Source organism: Cherax quadricarinatus, chromosome 47 (assembly GCF_038502225.1).
Source record: "Cherax quadricarinatus isolate ZL_2023a chromosome 47, ASM3850222v1, whole genome shotgun sequence".
Lineage (NCBI taxonomy): Eukaryota > Metazoa > Arthropoda > Malacostraca > Decapoda > Parastacidae > Cherax > Cherax quadricarinatus.
In genome coordinates this window covers 12,600,434-12,620,334 of record NC_091338.1, presented here as the reverse complement: position 1 = coordinate 12,620,334, position 19,901 = coordinate 12,600,434, and the positions used below count along the sequence as shown (strand labels likewise).

The window sequence follows — 19,901 nt, the reverse complement described above, 5'->3', positions numbered from 1 at the left end:
AAGCTACCATGGCTCCAAAGAAAGCTCCTAGTACCAAGCCTGTGGTAAAGAAGGTGAGAAATACGATTGAATTTAAGAAAACCATCATTGAACAATATGAAAGTGGTACAAGTGTGGCCGAACTGTCCAGGATGTATAAGAAACCCTACACAACCTTATGTTCCATAGTGGCCAAGAAAAAGGAAATAAAGGATGCTGTTGTTGTGAAGGGAGTAACTACGCTGACAAAAATGAGATCACCAGTACTGGAAGAGGTTGAGAAGTTATTATTGGTGTGGATAAATGAGAAACAATTAGCAGGAGATACTCTTATAATTTCGTTTATTTGTGAAAAGGCTAGGCAGTTGCATGAAGATTTGGTAAAGAAATTGCCTGCAAATAGTGGTGAAGTGAGTGAATTTAAGGCCAGCAAAGGCTGGTTTGAGAGATTTAAGAACCGTACTGGCATACACAGTGTGGTAAGGCATGGTGAGGCTGCCAGTTCGGACCACAAGGCGGCTGAAAAATATGTGCATGAATTCCAGGAGTACATAGAGGCTGAAGGACTGAAACCTGAACAAGTGTTCAATTGTGACGAAACAGGCCTCTTTTGGAAGAAAATGCCAAAGAGGACCTTCATTACACAAGAGGAAAAGGCAATGCCAGGACACAAGCCTATGAAAGACAGGCTGACGCTAATGTTCTGTGCTAATGCTAGTGGGGATTTCAAAGTGAAGCCATTACTAGTGTACCATTCTGAAAATCCCAGTGTGTTCAGGAAAAACAATGTTATGAAGAGTAAATTGTGTGTGTTTTGGAAATCTAATACAGTGGACCCCCGCATAACGATGGCATCACATAGCGATTATTTCGCATACCGCTTACTTTAATTGCAAAAATTTTGCCTCACATACCGCTTAAAAACCCGCTTACCGATTTTCGTCCGAGACGCGTCCAATGTGCGGCCTGAGCCACGCTCACATGTTCCGCCGGTGGCATTGTTTACCAGCCAGCCTCCGCGGTAACATCCAAGCATACAATCGGAATATTTCGTATTATTACAGTGTTTACGGTGCTTTTTCTGGAAAATAAGTGACCATGGGCCCCAAGAAAGCTTCTAGTGCCAACCCTACAGCAATAAGGGTGAGAATTACAATAGAGATGAAGAAAAAGATCATTGATAAGTATGAAAGTGGAGTGCATGTCTCCGAGCTGGCCAGGTTGTATAATAAACCCCAATCAACCATCGCTACTATTGGTGGTACAGCTGCTGCTGCTGCTGCACTGTCAGCTGCTGCTGCTGGTGCACTGTCAGCTGCTGCTGCTGCTGTAGCACCGTTGTTGGTGTGGCTTATTGAGAATACCAAGAAACAATTAACCCCAGAGGATTTGCCACCCAGGATAACCCAAAAAAGTCAGTGTCATCGAAGACTGTCTAACTTATTTCCATTGGGGTCCTTAATCTCGTCTCCCAGGATGCAACCCACACAAGTCGACTAACATCCAGGTGAACAGGGAAAAATGCCTGGAACTAGTGCTCATATTGGTGAATTTAAAGCCAGCAAAGGTTGGTTTGAGAGATTTAAGAATCGTAGTGGCATACACAGTGTGATATGGCCTGTTCTGGAAGAAAATGCCAAACAGGACCTACAGTACTCAGGAGGAAAAGGCACTCCCAGGACACAGTGTCTCATCAGTCATTGCTGCATCTTCAATAAAGGTAAGTGTCATTTATTCTTCATTTAGTAGAGTAGTACATGCACAATATATACTGTGCATGTACTACTCTACTATTGTGCATGTATCCTTCTCTTTGTGTGTGGGAAAATGTATATTTCATGTGGTAAAATTTTTTTTTTCATACTTTTGGGTGTCTTGCACGGATTAATTTTATTTCCATTATTTCTTATGGGGAAAATTCATTCACATAACGATTATTTCGCATAACAATTACCCCTCTTGCACGGATTAAAATCGTTAACCGGGGGTCCACTGTAGTAAGGCATGGGTCACGAGGGAAATTTTCGTCGAGTGGTTCAATGAAGTGTTTGGCCTTAGTGTGAAGGAGTATCTCCTGGAAAAGAAATTGGATCTCAAGTGCCGGCTAGTAATGGACAATGCACCTGCTCATCCTCCAAACTTGGATGACCTAATTTTCGAGGAGTTTGGGTTCATCACAGTAAAGTTCTTGCTCCCGAATACCACTCCTCTCCTCCAACCCATGGACCAGCAGGTTATTGCAAACTTTAAAAAACTCTACACAAAAGCAATGTTTCACAGGTGCTTGACTGTGACCACAGACACTCACTTGACCCTAAGGGAATTTTGGAGAGAACACTTCAGCATCCTCCACTGCATAACCCTTATAGGTATGGCTTGGGAGGGAGTGACTACCAGGACTTTGAACTCTGCATGGAGAAAATTGTGGCCAGATTGTGTCGACAAGAGGGATTTTGAAGAATTTGGGACTGACCCTAATGAGCCTATGTCTGTTGTAAAATCAATTGTGGCACTGGGGAGTTCCATGGGATTGGATGTGAGTTTGGAGGATGTGGAAGAATTGGTGGAAGACCACAATGAAGAGCTCACCACTGAGGAGCTGCAAGAGCTTCAGCAGGAAGAGCAACACATCGCAGCTCAGAATCTTGCTGCAGAGGAGGAGGAAGAGAGATGGAAGAAGGTGCCTTCTTCAGAAATTAAAGAGATTTTTACTATGTGGGGTAAGATGGAAAGCTTTATGGAGAAACATCACCCTAACAAGGTTGTTGCAAGCCAATTTGGCAACATGTACAGTGACAAAGTCCTGGGCCATTTTAGGGAAGTGTTAAAGAGACGCCAGAAACAGAGCTCTCTCCACAGTTATTTTGTGAGACAGGACTCCAGTGACTCTCAAGGTGGTCCTAGTGGCATTAAGAAACAGAGAAGAGAAGCAACCCCAGAAAAGCAAATTGTACCTGAGGTGTTGATGAAAGGAGATTCCCCTTCCAAACTATAAACAATCCACTCTCTCTCCTCCTCCAGTCTCCCATACACTAAGAAGAATCTCCAATAAAGGTAAGTGTTATGCTGTTAATGTTTCATTCATCATTTCCCATTGTATTGTTTATGTACTACATGCATATTTCATGTTAAAAATTTTTTTGTTTTAATACTTCTGGGTGACAGGAACGGATTAATTGTATTTACATTATTTCTTATGGGGAAAATTGATTCGTAAATCGTAAATTTCGTTTATAGTAATGGCTCCAGGAACGGATTAATTACGAACGAGGGACCACTAACTATATATATATATATATATATATATATATATATATATATATATATCACACACACACACTAAAGGAGGGATATTGGCAGTTTGGAGGCATGTATTGTGTATTTTTATACGTATATGCTTCTAAACTGTTGTATTCTGGGCACCTCTGCAAAAACAGTGATTATGTGTGAGTGAGGTGAAAGTGTTAAATGATGATGAAAGTATTTTCTTTTTGGGGATTTTCTTTCTCTTTGGGTCACCCTGCCTTGGTGGGAGACGGCCGACTTGTTGAAAAAAAAATATGTATATATAGATGCTAGTAATACAGCACATATATTTAATAATTTTACACATTATTAGAGCAGTTATATCACTTAATTTTCAAATTTACTTCTGCTATTCCACATTAAAATTTTTGACCTTGCATTTCAAAAAAAAAAAAAAATCATGTACCATACTTTATTTTTATAACCCCATAAAAACTTGTATATTGCTATTTTTTTTTTCAGAATTTACATCTAGAGACTAATGATTTGTTAGCAAAAAATAATCAAAGATCATCTGGAGATTTCAAGAGCAATTCTGGTAAGAAGTGTGCTGAACCTTCTCTTGATATGATATACAGTAACATAATACAGTATGTAAATAAGTAATGAAATCTATCACCTACCCACTCACATCTTTACCTGTTGTTGTCTCTTATCAAAATTAATGGATAATGTTTAATTTCCTAGGAATATTGGAGTTGTGACAGGCACTTTATGATGAGATTTGAGAGTAAATATATACTATCCACATTGCACAATGTTTTATGTAAAAAATAAAGGAGTGGAGATTATTGCATTCATGAGGGGGGGAAGCAATAAACCCATAGGGGTTATACAGTGCCTGGGAAAATTAGGCAGTTGGAACTCAGTTCAAGGAAAGGGAGGCCAGGCCCAATTCCTTGAATCAAGAGCCTTTCACTGGTGTGTAGTAAGGGGCATTAAAAAGCCTTGTACCATGTACAGCTTTGTAACAGCTAGATTGAAAGTGAGATTCCTTTTATATAAATTTTATTCAGATGTTCATTATATTATCACTTAATTCAATTTCTTTTCCTTGTAGCAGCACAACAAGACATGAACATCAGACGGTCAGTATAATTCAGTTGTGCATGATTCATATTGCTTTGATAGCTTGGAAAGATGCCTTGCTCAATAATATATTTTCTTAACTTGCGCAGGTTACTTCATTACTTAATACAATAATGGTAGAACACTGTATAGTAGTAGTATTTGTGTTGATCTGTCTGTATCCATATACAACCTTTATTGTGCTGGGCGATTTGTATAACAAAAGCAAAGCATAGTATAATGTGCTGCATTAAAATTTTTGCTTAGAAACTATACAGTAGTGTGCGAAATAATTGGGACAGAAGTAAGTTTTGTGATTATTTCATATGTCAGTCTCCCGCTTAATTAACCTTTTTCACTGTCTGTGACATATAGGTACGGCTTACAAGCCAGTGTCGGTGACATATTAATACAGTCAAGCCTCGGTTTTCGTACAATTCAGTTTTTGACGACTTTTTTTTTTTTTTTTGTCAAAATTTTGTCCCAGTTTTCATACATCCGCTTGGTTTTCGTACAGTTGAAAATGGTCTGTACCAAACTCGTCTGCCTGCCCGCATGACTCGGCCACTCGTTTCCCAGAATCGAGCACCCACACAAAGCATCCCATGCATTCATGACTCAGTCTGCCTTTGTTTCTCATTGAATGAGCATCACCTCATGCTTTCATTCAAAACATTTCGTAATAATCCGTTGTTTTTGTGCTTGCTTATTGAGTGCGACTGCTAAATAAGCCACCATGGGGCCAAAGAAAGTTCTGAGTGCCAGCCTTTTGATAAAGAAGGCAAGAAACACAATACAATTCAAGAACTCATAGCAAAGTACGAAAGTGACATACACGTAGCCGATCTTGCCAGGATGTACGGGAAGTTCGCATCAGCGATTAGTTCCATCCTGGCAAAGAAATCAAGGAAGCTGATGTTGCGAAAGGGGTAAATGTGATAAGGAAACAGAGATTGTAAACAATTAAAGACGTTGAGAAGTTGTTGTTGGTGTGGATTAACGATAAGCAGTCAGTGGGAGATAGTGTTTTGGAGGCGATAATTCGCGAAAAGGCAAGGCAGTTGCATGCGGATCTCGCAAAGAAAATGCCTGTTGCAAGCCGTGTCTGCAACATGCTCAATGACAATTCCTTGTCCCATATTAGGCAAAGCGTAGAGACGCCAGAAACAGACCTCTCTGGACAGATTTTTTGTGCGACAGGGGTCCAGTGACTCTCAAGCTGGTCCTAGTGCCAGTAAAAGAAAGAAGGGAAGTAACCCCAGATAGAGCCTTGAACCTGAATTCCTTATGGACAGGGATTCCCCCTTCCAAACAATAACCTGTCCTCTTCCCTCTCCCCTCCTTGCCATCTTCCATATGCCAATAAGAGTCTCCAATAAAGGTAAAAGTGATGTTAAATGTTCATTTATCCATTTCATTAGTCATTGATATTTATTTCTCATTGTTTTCTGTATGTAAAACTATAGTTATTCTCTATAAAATGTAATTTTGTTAATATTTTTGGGTGTCTGGAATGGATTAATTGGATTTACATTATTTCTTATGGGAATTATTGCTTCAATTATTATACAATTCAGTTTTCATCAGACTTTGTGAATGGACTAATCACGAAAACCAAGGTTCCACTGTATGCCAAAATTCTAGTGGATTCAGATCTAGTGGGAGAAAGCTGGTACACCTACATGTGAGAGAATGGGTCTGCATGGTCAGTGTGTGCAGTATAAAAAAAATCCTGCAGCATGCAGTGCATAATGAGAAAAATAAACTCCAACCATGTTTTTGGTTTAAAATGCCGAATTTGATGTGTATTTTCATATGGTATTTATGATTGTATTCTCGTTTTCTTGGTCTCATTTGATAGAATGGAGGATATATTACAGAAATAGAGGTGATTTTAATTGGTTTCACGATGAAACGTACCTTGAAATTGAGCTCAAAGTAGTGGAAATGTTCAATTTTTGCTGATGTTCGAGTAAACAAATGACATTACCATCCAGTATGTGTCCAACTGGCCAGTGTAATATGTAGTCACGAATGAGTTGACATTATTTATACAATTATTACAATGCAGTAGTCTGCATAACAGTAAATCTTCTATTTTTTTGTGTGAATAAAAATTAAAAATGGAAAGCAAGAGTAATATAAGAGGGACCTAGAAACATTACTAATGAACAGAAAAATGTTACTTTAGTGCCAGGAATGTTTGCATTGTTTATTCTGGACCCTATTTTGAAATTGGTATCTTTTGAAATTTGCAGGAAATTGGCCAAATTGCCAATTTCTGACCACTTTATTGGGCGGTTTCTTGTACTCAGTTGATAGAACAAATGGAGTTCAAGCAAAATAGCTATGAGTTTGGTCGACTGGAACAGTGGAATTGGCCAAAAATAGGCCTCAAAATGGGTAAAATTGCCAATGCATATACATATCCAAGAACATTTTAACTTAATGAGAGCGTAATTCCGTAAGTTTTCCATCAAATTTCGCACTTTTGTTGTCGTTAAATTCTTCGACACTGAGAGCAAGTTGGTGAGCAGGGGTCTCGACAGTGAAAGGGTTAATGTAGTTTGGTTTCTTTTCTTTTCAGGAAAGTTTGCTTCCAACTTCTGGCAACCATCCAGATGTGGTGTTACCCTGCAACTCTCATCAATGCTACAACAGCTGTTGTTCTGTAAAGCTATTCCTGCAAGGGTGCTCTGTGAGTGAATGTGGTTTTGCCAAATTCTCTCTTTCAATTCATGATCACTGCTGAAATTCATGATGGCTGTTACACCTAGGAAGCATGCAAGTATTATATCTCTTAGAAAACATGCTGATTTGAGAATCAGACAGATTGCCAAAAATATGAGCCTAGCAAAGTCGACTGTTGGTCAGATTCTGAAGAGAGCCGATGACACTGGTGATTGGGGAGTGCTGCATTGAGGAAGATGTGGAAGAAAATACAAGACAACACTTCATGATGATAACCTTATCATAAAAAATAGTGTGAAGGATCCCGAGAAAACCAGCAAAGATCTACAGAAAGATTTGACTTCTGCTGGCATAAATGTTAATTCTTCAACTGTTTACTGAAGGCTCCTTGAAGTTGGCAAAACTGCCAGAAAGCTGGTAAAAAAACAATTATTGATTGCTGCTATTTAGAAAAATTGCTGTGTTGGGCACTCAGTCATACTGAATAGACAACAAATGTATGGGTACAGATCAGCAGTAGTGAGACAGAGCAAAGGCAAACCTCTTTGGAATGGACACATTCAACAGATGCCAAAACGTCCACCTGAGAAGACATTTTGGGATAGTTTTACTGCTAAAGGACCTAGACCTTGAGTGAACGATGAACAGTGACAAATACAAGTCAATTCTGGCAACTCATTTGCTTCCCATTGTGGATAGAAACTTTCCTGATGGAGAAGTCATTTTCCAGCAAGATGTTGCTCCATGTCACACTTCCAGAAAACTGCTGAGATTCTTCAAAGAGAGTGGGCTAAGTGTTTTAAATTGGCCTGGAAACTCTCCTGACCTCAACCCAATTGAGAATCAATGGTTAATAACCAAACACAGCATCATGAAACAGGACTGTTCACCTGTGGATAAGCTAATTGTTGTTGGTATTAGAACCTGGTACCATGACGACAAACTTGCCAAAATATGTTCAACACTGATCAATTCTATGCCAAAGCATGCAGCAATGCTTTTAAAAGCAAAGGGTAGTCATATCCCTTATTAAATCAATAGTCTGTCTTATTGTTGTGTATTTAAAAAAAAAAAAAAAAAATCCCAAATATCTTATTTCATCACTGTCCCAGTTAATATGCACACTGCTGTATGTGCTTCTTACTTGCCGAATTAGAATGGGTCATATTTCCAGCTTTTTGTTATAACACCAATGTTACTTTTTATATGTAAAGGTAAGTTTAAAAAAATATATTTAAAGGATATTTTAACCCTTAAACTGTCCAAATACCAGGGATTCTTTGATTCTTTTAAGAGGAAAGTAAAAATAGGTTAGATAAACACAAGTGGGTGTGGGTGGGTGTGAGTTGGACCTGACTAGCTTGTGCTAACTAGGTCTGATGCCATGCTCCTTCCTTCAGTGGATGTGACCTGACTAGGTGGGTCATTGGTCTAAGCCTGGGGGGGGATGTGACATGGACCTGCTTTGCATGGGCCAGTAGGCCTGCTGCAGTGTTCCTTCTTTTTTATGTATTCGGCAGGCTGGCTGGCTGTCTCTGTCTATATCTCTCTATATATCTCTCTATATATATCTCTATATATCTCTCTATATATCTCTCTATATATATCTCTCTATATATATCTATATATCTGGTGGCCCGGTGGCCTGGTGGCTAATGCTCCCGCTTCACACACGGAGGGCCCGGGTTCGATTCCCGGCGGGTGGAAACATTTCGACACGTTTCCTTACACCTGTTGTCCTGTTCACCTAGCAGCAAATAGGTACCTGGGTGTTAGTCGACTGGTGTGGGTCGCATCCTGGGGGACAAGACTGAGGACCCCAATGGAAATAAGTTAGACAGTCCTCGATGACGCACTGACTTTCTTGGGTTATCCTGGGTGGCTAACCCTCCGGGGTTAAAAATCCGAACGAAATCTTATCTAATCTTATCTCTCTCTCTCTCTCTCTCTCTCTCTCTCTCTCTCTCTCTCTCTCTCTCTCACATGTACACACAAGTACAGTTATTATACATAGTGTAAATTACGTAGGATAATCCAGGAATTCAAGACAGTGCTATACTGTGCTTGCAGATTTTTTTTTTTTTTCAACAAGTCGGTCGTCTCCCACCGAGGCAGGGTGACTTGCAGATATAAGACATAAATATCCATGATGCAATATGCATTTTTACTTGCTCAGGGATCAGGGAGCAGCTTATAAACCAACAGACAGACAAGCAGACACAGACACACGCACAGGCAAACAGAATGACAGATGAGCAGAGCTAGACAGATACAGACAGACATGTTTGTGTGTAACTGTGAAAACAAATAAAGCGAGGGTTAGCTGGAGCAGTGTGCATTTATCAAGTGTCACTGAGCTGTCAACAGTTTTTACCGACACTTTTCATAACGCCATTCTTCAAGGAATTTCATATATACTCCAGGCAGACAAAAAGACAGATAAGCAGAGCTAGACACAGACAGACAGACAGACATGTTTGTGTGTAACAGTGAACACAAATAAAGCAGGGTTCCATGAGTGTACCTTCATCAAGTGTCTGCCTGTCAAAAGTTTACTGACACTTGTCATAACACCATGCTTCAAGGTATACTCTAGCGTGTCTAAAACATTGCTGGGACCTATACTTTGTATATATTTCTAGACAATAAATGACCCAGGCAGGTGAAAATGTTCACCTGTTGGTGTGATTGTGACTAGTTGAGTGCTATTTCAGGACCTAATAATATTTGTGTCAGAACAAAGATTGGCTATGAAATCACAAGAACTATTATAAATTGTAATTATCAGAACATAAAAAATATATAAATTAAAATAAAAAGGGTATATCGGCAACACTTCTGCCAGCACAGGAGTTGATGTTAACGTCAGGTGAGCATCCAGTGCTAACTTCACAGGCTTATATCTCAGTAAGTACTGACCCTAAATTTTTTTTAATCCTAACATGTAGAAAAATGCACTCTTTAAAAAAAAAAAAAATCGAAGCTCTACACAAGTGAACATAGATCTACATTTAGACAGTTTAAGGGTTAAGTATGGCTATTTATTCTTGCATGAAATTAATAACACTTATTATTGTCAAAGAACAATGTAAAAAAGTTTTTTTTTGTAACATACTCAGTACACCCAACAACTTTTTTTCTGTTGTCAACCAAGTCTTTGCAGTAATTGATAAAACTTCAGTATTTTTAACTTCAAATGATTTCTGGGAAACACTAAACTGTAGGGGTCATACATTTCACCAGAAAGCCACACTTAGAAACTTTAGGATGTTTTGGTCTGTCCTGGACCATTGTCAAATCACAACTGAATGAGAAAAAGGCAGAGAAGGCCAGAAGACAGAATTGGGGGGGAGGGGGGTAAAGAGTGTAGTAGTAGTAGTGGTGGTAGCATAGCAGTGATAATAGTAATGAGGTGGTAGTAGTAGTAGTGAAAGAATTAGCAATGGTAGTTTTAAAAAAAGGGGGCTACTGGCCAATAGCCATATGACAAAACCCACAAGGGACAAAAACCCTCATTACAAAGCATACTCCTTTTCATCCCAGATGGATAAATAGGAGACTGAAGCATCTATTAGGACAGAAGAGAAATATATAGGCACATCAGAAGAGAAGATAACCTTACTGGCCAATATATCTATATTAAAAGAGAGGTAAAGAAGGGAGTTAGAAAGGCTGAACGTGACTATGAAATTAGAGTAGCTAGTGAATCGAAGCTGTATAGCCCTTGTGGCTTAGCGCTTCTTTTTTTATTATAATAATAGTGAATTGAAGACAAATGAGAAAGGGTTCTTTCAAGTGTATAAGACAAAAATCAGGGAAAAAATAGGATCTCTGAGAACTAGGTCTGGACAGCTTACAAATAATGAGCAGGAAATGTGCTCTCTTTTTATTTGTTACTACTTGTCAGTATTCACATAAGAACACATATATGATAATTATACAGATCCTAAAGAAAACAAATTAATATTAGTCATGATGAACCATACCCCAGCTGGGATTGAACACGCAGTCAGAGTCTCTCAAAACTCCAGCCCGTCGCGTTAGCCACTAGACCAGCTAGACCGTGGCTAATGCGACGGGCTGGAGTTTTGAGACTCTCTGACCGCGGGTTCAATCCCGGCCGGGGTATGGTTTGTTTGCAATCGTGTCATTACGATTTCGTGAGTCTCGATTAGTCATGATGGATATGGTTATAGAACAAGTAGACAGCCATTGACAAAATAGGTCCCCAGGCCTCAGTGAATTGTTTTGAAGGGTATTTAAAGAGTACAAGTGGGAATTTAGTCAGCCACTAACAAGCCTATTTAACACACCACTCTGAAGTGGTGTGCCAGAGATGTGGAAGATGGCTAATGTAATTCCTATCTTTAAATTGGGATAAGTTGATTCCATCAGATTGCCGCCCAGTGGGCCTATGTCGATGGTAGGCAAATTGTTAGTAAGTTTTGGCCAATATAATACAGTAACCTTGTTGAGCATATGATTAATGCGTCACAGCACGGCTTTACTGAAGGGTGTTCCTGCCTGACGGATTTCCTGAGCTTTAAAAAAAAGTATTTGGGATAGTGGACCGCGATAAAAAATATGATGTTTATTTGAATTTTAGTAAAGCTTTCTATAGAGAACCTCAAAAGACTGTTAAAAGGTTCTAACATGGATCAAGGCATGACTGGCCAATAAAAAGCAAAGTCTTCATAAATGGGGTGAAATCTGAATGGTGTCCATTCATTAGTGGCATTCCTCAAGGATCAGGTTTAGGCCCATTGTTGTTCATTACATTAATGACTTTGATGAAGGAATAAGTGACGCGAGTAAATTCGCTGATGAGGAGATACTATTGAACTTCAGGAATATTTGGACAAATTAATGTCTGAAAAGTGGCAGATGTAGTTCAGTGTGGACAAGTGTGAAGTTTTAATCCTTGGGAATGAAAATAACCCTCATATTTATAAACTAGGTGGTACTTTTCACTCTTCCCCTGTTGAGAGCCTCTATGCAGAAGCGAACGTTCCATCCTTATCCGATCGCCGTGATGCCCATTGCCTTCGCTACTATGTACGCTCTCATAATCTCCGCAATCCTTCCATTTATAGAATGGTCACCGATATTAGTAGACATTCTTTATTTGTTCGCCGCCCCTGTTTGTTCCGTCCCTTCTCCCTTTGCCTACATTCGCTCTAGTCTTCTCTTCAATTACCACCTCTCTATGTTCATGTAGCATCTCCCTTTTCCCTACCCCCCTGGGAAGTTCCAGATGTTCGAGTCTGTTCTTTCTCACTCCCTTGCTCGAAAGCCCAACTGTCTACGGTAGCTTCCCGCTCTCTTTTTTTTGACCACTTCCACTCTTTCTCATGCCATTGCAGTGTACACAGATGGCTCTAAGTCTTCTGATGGCGTAGGATTCGCAGCAGTGTTTCCGGACAGTGTCGTAGGAGGGCATTTACTATCTTCGGCTAGTATCTTTACTGCTGAATTGTATGCCATTCTTGCAGCACTTATCCGTATTGCATCTGTGCCTGTGTCATCATTTGTGGTTGTCTCAGACTCCCTTAGTGCTTTACAGGCTATACAGAAATTTGATACACCTCACCCCTTAGTCCTCCGTATCCAACTTTGGCTACGCCGCATCTCTTCCAAGCATAAAGATATTGTTTTTTGTTGGGTCCCTGGTCATGTTGACGTACAGGGCAATGAACAGGCAGACACTGCTGCGCGGTCAGCAGTACATGACCTACCAGTTTCTTATAGAGGTATTCCATTTATGGACTATTTTGCTGCAATATATTCCCACCTTCACACCCGTTGGCAACAACGTTGGTCTACTATGCTTGGCAACAAACTTCGATCTATTAAACCGAGTATAGGTTACTGGCCGTCTTCTTATCACCAGTGTCGAGGTTGGGAGACTACTCTCTCCCGTCTTCGCATTGGCCATACTCGTCTTACTCATGGATATCTCATGGAGAGGCGTCTTGCTCCTCTCTGTGAGAATTGCCAAGCTCCATTATCAGTCAGCCACATTCTGTTGGACTGCCCACTTTATCAACGAGCACGCAGAATTTACCTCTGTCATCGTCTTCGCTCCGCTGCTCTCTCTTTACCTTCCCTTCTCGCTGATGGACCCACCTTTCATCCGGACTCTCTCATTGACTTTTTGACAACTGACTTACTACACAAATTCTGATACCTTCAGCCCTTTCTACTTCAATCTCTTGCTACCCTCTACCCCCGTACTATCCCCTGCCCCGCTGTTTTCTGTAACTTGCTGATCATCCCTCCTCCCTTCTGCCATCCAATACCCTCGCTTCCTTCCCTACCCTGCAGCGCTGTATAGCCCTTGTGGCTTAGCGCTTCTTTTTGATTATAATAATAATCTGGCTCTATTACAAGTGTGGAGATTCACCCTCCTCCTCGTACTATGCCTTCCACCCCCATCCCCTCCCAAATTTCTCCCTCTTCTGCCACCTCCCAGGTTACTGCCTCTTCTGTCCCCCCCCCCACACTTCATCTCCGGTCCCTTACACTCTTCCCTCCCCCTCTACTTTGGTACAGTCCATTACTGTCCCAATCTTTACTCACCCTCCTCCTCCTATCTCCAATATGGTCTCCCATACATCTTTGAATTCAGAAACACTTGAAGCCATTTCAGAATATATTGCAGAGACTAAACCTTCAGTGGACACTGATTCACTTCCTGTTCCTTCTCTTCCCTCTCTTCCATCTTCACAACCCCATTCTTCGCAACGCTCCGTTCCTTCGCTACTTGAACGTCTTCCAATGCCACCACACGTTGACTTTTCTAACCCCTCTAGTCCGTAGGTGCCTTTACCTACAGATTCCTGGTATTTTCTTCATCGCCAATCATGGCCTATTTACAGTGGAATATCCGCGGCCTCAGGGGTAATCGGGGTGAGCTTCAGATGTTGCTTTCCAGGTTTTCCCCTGTTGGTGCTTGCTTACAAGAACCAAAATTACACTTGGCTGTCTTCCAACCTATCTCAGGCTATAATTTATTGTATTCTTCGGATCCTTTCTCAGATGGGACCTTTAATGAAAGTGCCCTTCTTCTATGCAATGATATTCCGTACTGTCAACTATTTGTCCATACCTCGCTGCATTACACTGCAGCCCGTATCCACTTGAATAAGTGGTTTACAATATGTTCTTTATATCTCTATCCTTCTCGAGCATTTTCTATCCCAGACTTCGCCTTTCTTGTTTCATCCTTACCACCACCACTTCTGTTACTTGGTGATTTTAATGCCCACCACTTCCTCTGGGGTTGGGTCTCATTGTGACTCACGTGGCATCCAGTTGGAGGTTTTTCTCGCCTCTCACCCCCTCCATGTTTTAAATATGGGTACTCCCACCCATTTTGATCCTCGTACTCATACTCTCTCTTGCATTGATCTATCAGTCTGCTCTTCCTCCACTGCACTAGACTTCACCTGGTCTGTTCTACCGGACTTACATGACAGCGATCATTTTCCGATCATTCTTACTTCTCCTTCCCATTCACCACCTTTCCGTAGCCCTCGCTGGCAATTTGATCGGGCAAATTGGGATCTTTACTCAAACCTCACTGCTTTTAGTGAGGTTCCTTCTTCATCCTCCATTGATGAGCTCCTACACATCTTCTCGACGTCAGTTTATACTGCAGCTTCTCATTCTATTCCCCAAACCTCAGGCAGGCATTCTCAGAAGTGCGTGCCTTGGTGGTCTCCTGCTTGTGCTCGTGCAGTACGTTTGAAACGTGCTGCATGGGGCAGGTACCGGTACAATAGAACGCTGAGAGACTTCTTGATTTTAAGCAGAAGCGTGCGATCGCTCGCCGTGTCATCTGTGAAGCTAAACGCACTTGTTGGCGAGACTATGTTTCCACCATCACCTCTGCTTCTTCTATGAGTGCAGTCTGGAAAAAAGTGAAGAAATTGAGTGGTAAATACTCTCCTGACCCGGCTCCTGTTCTCCGGGTCGCTGGTGTTGATGTAGCAAACCCTCTCGATGTTGCCATTGAACTTGGCACACATCTGGTCCGTATTTCCCGAGGGCTCCATCTATGCCCCTCGTTTCTTTCCTCAAAGTCTGCCAGAGAGTTAGTACCCTTGGACTTTTCTTCTCTCAGAGAAGAACAGTATAATGTGCCTTTTACACTTCAAGAACTGGAGGCAACGCTCTCAGCTTGCCGATCATCGGCAGCTGGGCCTGACGACATTCATATTCGTATGTTACAACATTTACATCGGTCAGCCCTTGTAGTCCTCTTACACCTCTTCAATCTTATTTGGGCACAAGGAGTTCTTCCCCAGCTGTGGAAACCTGCCATTGTTCTCCCTTTCCGCAAACTGGGTACTACAGGACATGATGCCTCCCACTATCGCCCCATCGCTCTTACTAGTGCAGTTTGCAAAGTGATGGAACGTCTCGTAAATCGACGTTTAATGTGGTATTTAGAGACACACAACAGTTTCACCGCTAGTCAATATGGCTTTCGTAAGGGTCGTTCTACCATAGACCCCTTACTACGCTTGGATACGTATGTTCGTAATGCCTTTGCGAATAATCACTGTTATTGCCATATTTTTTGACCTTGAGAAGGCATATGACACAACTTGGAGGTATAATATTTTGGCCCAGGCCCATTCCTTAGGCCTCCGAGGCAATCTACCATCCTTCCTTAAGAACTTTTTAACTGACAGACATTTCCGTGTTCGAGTCAATAATGTTCTTTCCCCGGACTTCGTCCAAGCTGGAGGTGTCCCTCAGGGATGTGTTCTAAGCACAACACTTTTTCTCCTTGCTATAAATGATTTGGCCTCTGTTCTTCCACCCAATATTTGGTCATCACTCTATGTTGATGACTTCGCTATTGCTTGTGCAGGCGCTGACTGTCACCTTATTGCAGTTTCTCTCCAGCATGCGGTCGACCGTGTTTCCACTTGGGCCACCACGCATGGGTTTAAATTTTCAAGTACCAAAACTCACCAAATTACTTTCACTAGACGCTCTGTTATCTCCGATCATCCTTTGTATCTCTATGGCTCCTGTATCCCCGAACGTGATACAGTCAGGTTTCTAGGCCTTCTCTTTGACCATCGGTTATCCTGGAAACCTCACATTACCTCTCTGAAGGCAACTTGTCACAGCCGGCTAAACCTTCTTAAAACCCTTGCTCATCTTTCCTGGGGAGCTGATCGTCGAACTCTGCTTCGCCTACATTCAGTCCTCGTTTTATCGAAACTCGATTATGGTGACCAGATTTATTCGGCTGCCTCTCCTGCTACTCTCTCTAGCCTTAACTCTATCCAACACCAAGGATTACGTTTGTGCCTTGGTGCTTTTCGCTCTTCCCCTGTTGAGAGCCTCTATACAGAAGCGAATGTTCCATCCTTGTCTGATCGCCGTGATGCCCATTGCCTTCGCTACTATGTACGCTCTCACGATCTACACAATCCTTCCATTTATAGAATGGTCACCGATATTAGTAGACATTCTTTATTCGTTCGCCGCCCCTGTTTGCTCCGTCCCTTTTCTCTTCGCCTACATTCACTCTTGTCTTCCCTTCAATTACCACCTTTATATGTTCATGTAGCATCTCACTTTTCCCTACCCCCCTGGGAAGTTCCGGCTGTTCGGGTCTGTTCTTTCTCACTCCCTTGCTCGAAAGCTCAACTGCCTACGGTGGCTTCCCACTCTCTTTTTCTTGATCACTTCCACTCCCATTCTCATGCCACCGCTGTGTACACAGATGGCTCTAAGTCTTCAGACGGCGTCGGATTCGCAGCAGTGTTTCCGGACAGCGTCGTGCGGGGGCATTTACTATCTTCAGCTAGCATTTTTACTGCTGAACTGTATGCCATTCTTGCAGCACTTATTCGTATCGCATCTATGCCTGTGTCATCATTTGTAGTAGTCTCAGACTCCCTTAGTGCTCTACAGGCTATACGAAAATTTGATACATCTCATCCCCTAGTTCTCCGTATCCAACTTTGGCTACGCTGTATCTCTACCAAACATAAAGATATTGTTTTTTGTTGGGTCCCTGGTCATGTCGACGTACAGGGCAATGAATAGGCAGACACTGCTGCGGGGTCAGCAGTACATGACCTACCAATTTCCTATAGAGGTGTTCCATTTCTGGACTATTTTGCTGCAATAGCTACCCACCTTTGCACCCGTTGGCAACAACGTTGGTCAACTCTTGCTCGGTAACAAACTTCATTCTATTAAACCAAGCATAGGTTACAGGCCGTCTTCTTGTCATCAGTGCCGAGGTTGGGAGACCACTCTCTCCCGCCTTCGCATTGGCCACACTCGTCTTTCTCATGGAGAGGCACCCTGTTCTTCTCTGTGAGCAGTGTCAAGTACCAGTATCGATTAGCCACATTCTGTTAGACTGCCCTCTCTATCAACGAGCACACAGAATTTACCTCCAACGTCGTCTTTGTTCTACTACTCTCTCTTTACCTTCCCTTCTTGCTGATGGACCCTCCTTTAATCCTGACTCTCTCATTGACTTCTTGACAACGATTGATTTAATCCACAAACTCTGATGATACTTTTCGCACTCCCCTTTCTAGTTCAGTCTCTTGCTGCCCTTTACCCTTTCACCATCCACTACCCTGCAACCTATTACTCATCCATCTCCCTTTTGCCACCTGATGCCCTCGCTTCCTTCCTGCCCTGCAGCGCTGTATAGTCCTTGTGGCTTAGCGCTTCTTTTTTATTATAATAATCTACCCCTGCACTCCATAACCTAATAATCATCCCTCTTGCTACCCATTACCCCTACATCCTTTCCTTCCCTGCCCTGCAACGCTGTATAACCCTTGTGGTTTAGCACTTCTTTTTGATAATCCACTGTATAAGAAATCTCTCGTTTGAGGAGAGAGCCTTGATTCTTCACTCTTGAGCTGTATAGCCCTTGTGGCTTAGCACTTCTTTTTTATTATAATAATAATAATTCACTCTTGAGAGGCAGAGATATCATTGAGGTATATAAAGCAGAGGACTGGCATAAAAAATGTGATATAGGTAAAGTACTGAGGATTTCAAATCGAGAAAGAACCCAAAATAACAGATTTAAAGTTTTGATTTATAAAGGAGATAGGAAAGTACTGGTTTTTCAGAGTTGTCAGTGCATGGAACAATCTGCCAGGTAGGGTAATAGAAGCTAAAACCTTGGTTAGCTTTAAAAAGATTAGACAATATACAAGTGAAAGGGGCTGAATTTGATTAATACCTGAGGTATTGAAGCAAATTCTTGGGTAGCTTTGGGAAAAGGTTGGATAAGTAGGTGGGTGGGAATGGTTGATTTTGAGAAGGACCTACCTTGTATGGGGCCAGTAGGCCTACTGCAGTGTTGCTTCATTCTTATGTAAAACCTACCAAGGCAAAGGCAGAAAAGGTAAAGAAAGTCCAAAAGACAAATGAAGGAGGAGGCAACAGATATTAGGTCAAGTACATTATTATTGCATTCTTGGGTAGTTCTAAGCCATAGGGGTCATTGAGCACCTGGGAATGAGAGGTAATCAAATTCAATCAAAGGAAATGGAGAATAGGTGCAATTCTTTTAATCGGTAGCCCCTCAGTGACGTCAAGGCACCTCTCTTGAGAGGCCTGTTCAAATATAATGCCACTAGTTACCAATATAAATACATTAATGACTAAATATGGTTTAATTACATGGGAGCACTAAACCCACAGAGGAATAGAAGGCAGTCAGGTTCAATCCATGGAAAGGGAGGATAGGTTCAGTTCCTTGGATCAAGAGGTCACCCTGATGCCAGTGAGGTGTTCTTGATCCAAAGAAGTGGACCTATTCTTCCCCTGGATTGAATCTGATTACCTCCCATACATTGTATAACCCTTGCCATTTTAGCTCATACCTCCCCCCTTTCCCTCTTTTATAATAATACAACAAGCTGTTCTTAGACATTTTTGTTGATATTTGAAAGATTTTAAATCTCCCATTTTTGTGACTGAATTTTAGAAGTATTAAATATTTTTTAATGATGTGTTGAAATTCCAATGAAAGTCTGTTGTTACTCAATAGGTGAGGCTACAAACTGTAATAGTAATGATGGACAAACAAGTCCTCCATCATCTCCGTCACCACTTCTGCTGCCACCACCACCACCACCACCTCCTCCAGCTTCTGTTGCTTCATTCCCAGATGACCTTTCCAGTAAATCCCAAGATGTGGTCGAAGAACATGCAGCACTTCTTTTGGCCATCAGTGCATTTACAAAAAAGAGTCTAAGGAAAACCAATACAAATGACAGAAGTGCACCTATTATTTAGGCTCTGTATGACTAAAGTGGACCTGGTACTGTGATACAAATCACTGATATTTTAATGAATTCTGTCTAGGATTAAATTCAGAATAGTAATATGCTCAGGTGTATAAATACATCTCTATCAGTAAGTAATTTGCAGTAATGTGAATGATTAAGCTTTTTACAAGTTTTAATAATTGTGATCTATACAGGTTTGAAAAGTCTGATATAATTTAACGACAGTATGAAGGATTGTTAATTTTAATGACTATGTGAAAAAAAAAAAAGACATTAAAGGAACTCTTTCCTTACACAAATGTCCCTATCACCACATCCTGTACAACCAACTTTTTTTTTTTTTTCAAAACTGATGGATCAGCTTATCCTGTTATTACTAAGAATGCAGTATAACCACAATGAAAATAATTAATATTCCAAAGACTTTTGTGATCTCTCCTCTTCAAGGGGGGCTCCTGGGCATGGTGAAGAGGCTCTTGGTCTGAGGAATTAGACCTGTCGGTCTCCTTCCTCAGACCGAACCCCATTACCCCCAAATCCCCCCTTCCCTATCCCATCCTT

General features: G+C 41.4%; 1 protein-coding gene across 3 annotated transcripts in view; it reads left to right on the top strand.

Annotated features, from left to right (window-relative positions):
• Nucleotides 1–19,618, top strand: part of LOC128696487 (PX domain-containing protein kinase-like protein) — a 130,340-nt gene extending 110,722 nt beyond the window's left edge. Inside the window, exons 10-12 of one of the 3 annotated variants that reach the window (XM_070094688.1) lie at nucleotides 3,748–3,823; nucleotides 4,349–4,373; nucleotides 19,100–19,244. In XM_070094688.1, coding sequence (XP_069950789.1) covers nucleotides 3,748–3,823; nucleotides 4,349–4,373; nucleotides 19,100–19,103 — 105 coding nt within the window. In that variant the 3' untranslated portion in view covers nucleotides 19,104–19,244. Of the gene's footprint in view, nucleotides 1–3,747; nucleotides 3,824–4,345; nucleotides 4,374–19,099 lie in introns of all 3 variants that reach the window. The other 2 variants (XM_070094687.1, XM_070094686.1) reach the window with 2 other exon arrangements.
• Nucleotides 19,619–19,901: the final 283 nt, after the last annotated feature.